At 40.9% G+C, this 6,872-nt stretch overlaps 2 protein-coding genes across 7 annotated transcripts in view; both read right to left on the bottom strand.

Annotated features, from left to right (window-relative positions):
• LOC113202449 (uncharacterized) overlaps window positions 1-2,795 on the bottom strand; it is a 47,756-nt gene extending 44,961 nt beyond the window's left edge. The window contains exons 1-3 of one of the 6 annotated variants that reach the window (XM_052274465.1): window positions 2,686-2,795; window positions 982-1,527; window positions 543-702 (exon numbers count right to left, since the gene is read on the bottom strand). In XM_052274465.1, coding sequence (XP_052130425.1) covers window positions 543-702; window positions 982-1,502 — 681 coding nt within the window. In that variant the 5' untranslated portion in view covers window positions 1,503-1,527; window positions 2,686-2,795. Of the gene's footprint in view, window positions 1-542; window positions 703-981; window positions 1,528-1,957; window positions 2,166-2,245 lie in introns of those variants that run through there. The other 5 variants (XM_026416675.2, XM_052274463.1, XM_026416676.2 and 2 more) reach the window with 5 other exon arrangements.
• A 621-nt stretch (window positions 2,796-3,416) lies between these two features.
• LOC113202482 (beta-1,4-galactosyltransferase 1-like) lies at window positions 3,417-5,205 on the bottom strand. Its single transcript, XM_026416730.2, has 2 exons — window positions 4,948-5,205; window positions 3,417-4,840 (listed from the first exon to the last, which is right to left on the bottom strand). Exon 2 carries the CDS (start codon window positions 4,725-4,727, stop codon window positions 3,720-3,722), a length of 1,008 nt encoding a protein of 335 aa, XP_026272515.1. The 5' UTR covers window positions 4,728-4,840; window positions 4,948-5,205; the 3' UTR covers window positions 3,417-3,719.
• Window positions 5,206-6,872: the final 1,667 nt, after the last annotated feature.

Genomic DNA, 6,872 nt, shown 5'->3' on the forward strand with positions numbered 1-6,872 from the left:
CCCCGCCCCCGCCCCCGCCACTCCCCTTCGCAGACCCTGTTACCAGGGTGGAGGGCTGCCGAGGGCTGCAGGGGCTGGGGCTGATTCTTTATCACGGACCGAGCAAAAATACGCGTAGCACCGAGTGAAAAATTTCACCACGGGTTGCTAGCTAGCCTCGAACAAACCGGGGGGAAAGGCAAAAATGAAAGGTCGTGGATCCGAGGGTTCGCGTTGCAATGGTCTCATTGGGCAGGCAATGTTTAGAATAAGTTTCAAGACTCGGCTAGACGAAAAAAATATAAGCGAAACCACCTTGCCTGCCGGCTGTTACAACGACATTTGCTGCTCCGAACTACAAGCCAGACTTGTCACACAAACGAAACCCACCCTGTTCATTCCCATGAGTGCAAATGATTGCAGTGGGACCGAAACGAGAAAAGTAGTCGACGAGACAGTGAGGATGTAGGATCCACAGCTGGTCACAAGCCGGCTAGGACATGGTCACGGACATGGTCACGGACATGCTGACGGATATGGCGGTGGGCAAGAATGGTACTCACGATGATGATGTCCAGGTTCGGCGTCAGGTGGTCCGGCAGGGTCCGCTTTTGCACCTCCTCTTCCGTCATCCCGTTGAAGCGGTCGTGCTTCTTCCGTTCTTTGAAGTGGCCCACCTTCTCTCCTTTGCCCCCCGTCGCATCGAAAAACTGACCGTCGGCCCTGAGATTCAGAAGAGAGGGAGAGCACCAACATTAATAATGCATGGTGCTGGTGCGTCCTCGCGGACATGCACTGACAAAACATCGAGGGGAGTTATTTAACTTTTTTAACCGGGAAATTAAAATGACTACAAGGGTATTTTACACTAAAATAGATGGGAAGGGAAGTGGTTTTCTTTGTAAGTTTTTTTTTTCTAAAAATCTAGTGGATCTAAATAATCAGAATTTACAGTTGAGAAATTAGTGTTTGGACGTAAATTCTATTTAGATGGATACTTACCCTTCTTCCCCAGGTCGGATTTTCTTTTTCCGTCCTCTTTTCTTTGGAATGGGAGGGAAGGTTCCTCCACACTGAGGTTGCTGGGGAATCATGCCGTGCCCAGGAACAGGTGGAACAACTGACTGCGGGAGAGCTGACATTCCTGATTCTGGTCCTCTTCCTAAGCTTCCGGCCCCCATACTCACATCCTCACTAAAACTGTATGGGTCCACACCACTCATATTGTTGCACTTCATCCCGAAACCACTGCCGCTACTTTGGTAATCAATAAATTTGTTTTCCTTTCCAACTTGCTGCATGTCACTTGGGTAATCGATGAACTTGTGATCCTTTGAAGTCTGCGAGAGCTCAGACGGCGGCTGATAATATGCCTTAGACTCCGTTTTTGGCTGTTGCAGGTGATCCATTTCAGAGAGCGAGTGTCCCAAGGCATGTGAGTGGTTATGGAAGTCTTTTCCGAGTCCCCTTGAATCCAGGTCTCCACATGTCTCATAGCCATCATCATGGGACTCTTGTTTCATAGTATCATATGATGAGAGGCTTAACCTGCAAAATACAACAAAATAAACACAAATGAATGAATTACCTGCTTCCTCCTACAGCATAATATAGCAGGGTTATGATCAAGGCCAAATGCTCAAAGTTGAATTCAAATACAAAATTTGAATTAAACTAGGAAAATGAGACAAAACTCAATTTTTAAATTGAATCAATGATTTTAAAAGTTTTTGATTCTTAAAACAATGGAATTTCACTAAAATAAAGTGAAAATGTCAATAATACTTTGTTTTTGCTTTCCTTCACGATAGGTTAGCCATAGTAGTTTTTAAACTTCGAAAATAAATAGATGAGATTTAAAATATAAATTGTATACATGGCCTCGCTAAAGTTACTTTAGTTCCTAACTTCGTTATCAAACTGACGTAGAGAAAAGATGAATAAGTATTTCGAAGTTCGCGCAACGACGCTTCCGTACCTTTTGAATGAAAACTAATTTTACTATCTGAAGATACTCAAAACCAACATTAACTAGGGTTAAATTGTATATTAGGGTTCCAAAACTGTGGTCTTCATCAAGACATGTAACTGACTCTACAACAGAATTCCATTAAATTGTCTGTCTACAACAACAAAGACGAAAGGTTAGACGTGCACGTCCGAGGTAGTCCTTGAGCAGACGAGAAGATCATTGTTTGTTTACAACACAGGAAGCGCCGCTGCATCTTCTGCTAATGGTACCAACACAGATGAAATGCGCTCGTACATTTTAGTTCTGACGTGACATCCAGTTTCCGCCGAAAATTCGGGAGGCACTGCACTCACATATTACGAATCTTCACCAAATCATTTCGTATCACAGTAAAAAAATCCGTATTCATCTACTTTCCGTCGCGTTCACTTCGCCACATGACTTGTCACTCACTGTTTCGGGCTATGTTTTCCCGGCTCGCGATGCGCTTCGGCCGTTGTTTCTAGGATTTGCGACGATTCTCGAAATAAGGTTGCAACCTGCATGAGAATAACGCAAACTTTTTCTCCTTTTTTCACGGAGAGCCCATCTTTTAACACCAGAAAGGGCACTGAGAAAAGACTCCTATTCCGCCAAGCCCGACGGTCAACACACGCCGATACATTTCCACGTCAAAACACACCGCGCTCGCTCGGCTCGGCTCGGACAAATAACGCGAATCCTCACCCTCTGACCTTAGACCGTGCGTAGGGAGATTGAGCTGTTTTGTGATTGGACATCTATGGTCCGTCCCTAAAAATCAATAGCTCCGGTCCGAGGGCCATTTTTGCCGTGCGCAACACGCAAAAGAATCCTACTGGCTCATTCTTTCGTTTCGTCACAAAATTCCACCGTGGAATTCCGTTTCCGCCGAAAACGAAAGAAACGAAATATCTAAAAACACGTAGTTTAGGTGATTGGATGAATCGTACACTGGCAATTTTACTGCTGTTCAACACAGGGAAGCAAGGAAAATTATAAAGAGGAACTTTTGAAAGGACTCAGGTACGATTTTACGAATAAATAGCATCTCTGACCACAACTGACCAGAAACTTTCCGTCACATTTTTTCCCCCTTGGTGCAATATTAGAAATGTGGAAAGTAAGTAAAGTTGCCTACTCACAGATTTTACTGAAGCTATTTCTTGGCTTAAAATTACTCCTGAAGCGTTTTTTAAGATGAAAAATGATGCTTGAAACCAAAGAAAAAATGATTTGACTGAATAATAGAGGTTAGGAACATACCCAACCTCCCCATGCCCGCCAGGCACTGTAGGATTTAAACGCTAAGATGAAGCATACCCATTGTTGCCCTTTTCTCAAGTTGTTGCGTTGGCTCAAGATCGTTGGTACGTTTTGGGGGTTTGCTTGAAAAAAGGCAATTAAAGAGCAACTAAATGCAATTTAAAAAGAAAGAATGTGGTAATAACGGTTTTCAATTACAAAAGTTTATTTCCTTTCTTACAAAAATGTACCACCCTAGTATCAGACAAACAACAGTAAATAAATAAGGTAAACCTACAATTACACTAGGACTGTTCATAATGATTTTATAGATAGTTCAGAAAATCAATACAATGTAATAAATTATAACTAACTATAAGAAAGTCACTCCCTGAAAAGCACTCAACTGGAAACATTGCACTAGTTAATGTGTGAGTCTTATCACAGAAAATTGTTTTTAAGTACACAGCCAGAAGACAACTATAGTCAAATGATACACATCAAATTATTTCCTCCAATATTCCATTTTGTTGTACTTTTCTGGTAAATGTAAATCTACAGTAATAAGCATGTACAATGGAAAAGGTTTCTCGATTGCCTTTGACACATATTGCATGTGGTCATTCAAACCATCTATATCCTGATTTGCTGTAACATGATGAAGATGTTCCACATTTTCAGCTGTTGCTGATTCTTTAACATGAGGCAGCATGTAATACCTAGAAATATCTGGAGCAAATCTGACAACATTCATTCCTCTGTTAATGACCCTCATGAACAAGTCATCGTCTTCACCTCCCCAACCAAAATATCTATTAGGAAACCCATTCACCATATGAAACTGGGCTTGCAGCATAGAGACAACGCCACCAAATAAAGTTCCATATGGAAGGTTGTACCGTAGTGTATTTACACTGCAAGACATATGCCTTGGCACACTGGTGCATCCATAAACATTTCCTAGATTTTCAGGTAGAAGATCGACATCATGGAAAATAAAACAAGGTATTTGCTCACTTTGTAGGGCCCAGCTATAGCCAATATTGAAGAGAAGTCCACGATTAAATGCCTGCTGTGCAGATTGTTCTACAACATAAATTGAGTATTCTATAAATTGAGCTTGAAGAAAACCATGAATATAATTTATAAAAGTGTCTAGGTGCTGTTTCCTATTTCTATAAGGAATAATAAGAGCTACTTTGTGCTGAGCTAAGCAATTGGGTGGTTCCCAACGTCCCCCTATTTTTACTTCTGATTCATTAAACTTTAGATCCAATAGATTGCCATTGGTTTTGATTCCTAAGGTACTAAAATTAATTGGGCAAAGAGGTTTCGTAATATTATCAGGTGGTGTCACCGTTTCAAGGTGCCTTGATATCTCTGAGGTTTCAATATAATCATACGACACAGCAAACCTTGCAGGATGGAACAAGAATATAACAAGACATAGAAGAGCAAATAAAATGGTAAGTCTTTTTAGACACAGGTTAAAATTTGTATGCACAATCAACATAATGGATGATTCAAAAAGTAACACTTATGTCGGGGAATGCTGTACAGTTTTTCATTTTTCTATGCTGATCAAGCTCCACGTTTTGACAAAAGCCCATCGTCATACATTTCTCTCTGAAAACAAACAGGCAAAACATGAAATTAGGGAAGATAAGTTCATTTAATTTTTTTTATGAACTAATAAATGCAGTCACTGCATTGAATAATATACGAAAACTCACTTTGAGAAGCATTCTGTCATCCTAAACAACTCAACATCAGCAACCAAAAAACAGCTACATTCTTCAAGCATTTTATGTCAGATTGGCATTGCTGATGAAATAAAGTTAGAGACATCAAGGTATATTTTATCACCTGGAGGACATCAACAAATTCAATATTACTCGAAAATATGTGGTTTTGAGCTCGTTTGAAGACTGCTTTGACGTTTCTGCTGTAGGAGGTGGATTGTGAATGAATAGTTATACAGGTTAGACTATACGCGGATCGAGGATCGAATGAGAAATTCAAAAAGCATGACTGCCGCGAGACTAAGGGTAAAGGTTAGTTGGGCGGTATGAAAAACTTACTTACGATAGGGTGTTTGAAATATGGGCTGCTGTACTCTTAAGAACAGAGACTACCACTAGATAACTAGCTCTAGTCTGGGACTATAATGGTCGAGCAAGTCCTATTTAATTTATTTTAAAATTCTGGTCATGCAAAATTTCTTTCATTGTAAGAAGTATTAAAATAAGCATACAGTCTCCAGTATTTTTCCTGTGATGTACAAAATTGCCTTTTTCACATTTGGACTGAATTTTTGGGCCCAGCAAGACCGTCGACATAAGGTCTCAGTTATAGCTTCAGCTTTAGTTATAGTTAGGTACGAGGTAATTGTTATATCAAGTTAAGCCAAGCCGAACGTGCAAGCCCAAGCCCAAGCCGAAACTAAAGCCCGATGCGACGAATTTTTCGGATTAAAGTAATGCCAGTAACACATAATTCTTGCCCCAGTAGCACAAATGCACTAAAATACACACTAGCTGCGGCAATGCGTGTAAAAATGAACTCTAAACACACTAAAAACATAACTTAAATCCGAAAAATTCGTCACATCGGGCTTGAGTTTCGGCTTGGGCTTGAGCTTGCGCGTTCGGCTTGGCTTAACTTGATATAACAAATGACTTCCGAGGCAGAACAAACCAAGCACCTGCCGCCCGTTTCGGAGTCAGCTTGCCGCCTGTAAACACCTGGGTAGGCACACCCGCCGAACAGCCCTGCGGAGTCGGCTGCCCACCCTGGCGGCGCCCAGGTGCGAGAACTAAACTACGGAAATCGTCAGGGGCGTCCTTTTCGTATCACCTTGACAAACATTCATTCTGGGAGCTCCGTTAGAGGAAAAGACAAAGAAATTACATATTTCAGCTCCGTATTTTGAGAGTAGAGATAGTGGCCTCATCACTATCATTCAGGCTTCACGATGGAAGTACCCAAACTAGAAACTGGACAGCTTTAGCATCAGCAACATAAAGTTTAGATTTAGAGGAACAATAACTTTTGCTAAGTAGTGCCGGCCTCATCGCCTTGACAACTGAAGTAATAAAGTACAAAAGTACTTATGGTCATTAAAATAAAAAGATCACAAGTGCATAGTAATTTGTTTATTTTCAAAGCCAACAGGAAAAGAATCAACTAGATAGGATAGCATTTATCCATAAACAGCAGCAGAGGATATTTGCTGTCAATTATCACAGCGTAAATCATAAAATATATCTCCTCTTGACCAGTTCAGAAATTAGAGCATTCAGAAACTTTGCACATGTCGTAAAGCTGCATCTTGTGAGGCTTCTTTAAACTGACTAGCCACATGAAGCAACCGGAGACTGCTGGTTCTGACAGGGCACCTGTAGCGAAATCCGAAAACTGTATGACAAATCTGTAAACAATTACAATGGGAAGTGAGGTAATTAGTTCATTAATTATAGAAAAAGGAAGAATGGATTGAGGGTTGAAAAAACTCACCTTGAGGAAACTCGCCAACACAAATCCAACTGAAAGTTTGCATTGAAGATCTCCTTGGTGGTTGACGATATCTTGAAAGCAAAGATGAAAATCTAAAATCAAACAGCAGTGGAGGTAACGACTGAATAAAATCCTCACCTCG

The sequence above is a fragment of the Frankliniella occidentalis genome, unplaced genomic scaffold (assembly GCF_000697945.3).
Source record: "Frankliniella occidentalis isolate FOCC.00 unplaced genomic scaffold, Focc_3.1 Scaffold396, whole genome shotgun sequence".
Taxonomy (NCBI): Eukaryota; Metazoa; Arthropoda; class Insecta; order Thysanoptera; family Thripidae; genus Frankliniella; species Frankliniella occidentalis.

Bases quoted from the DNA above. Each gene is read 5' to 3' on its own strand.
- LOC113202482 (XM_026416730.2), bottom strand. From the start codon at position 4,727: ATGTTGATTGTGCATACAAATTTTAACCTGTGTCTAAAAAGACTTACC.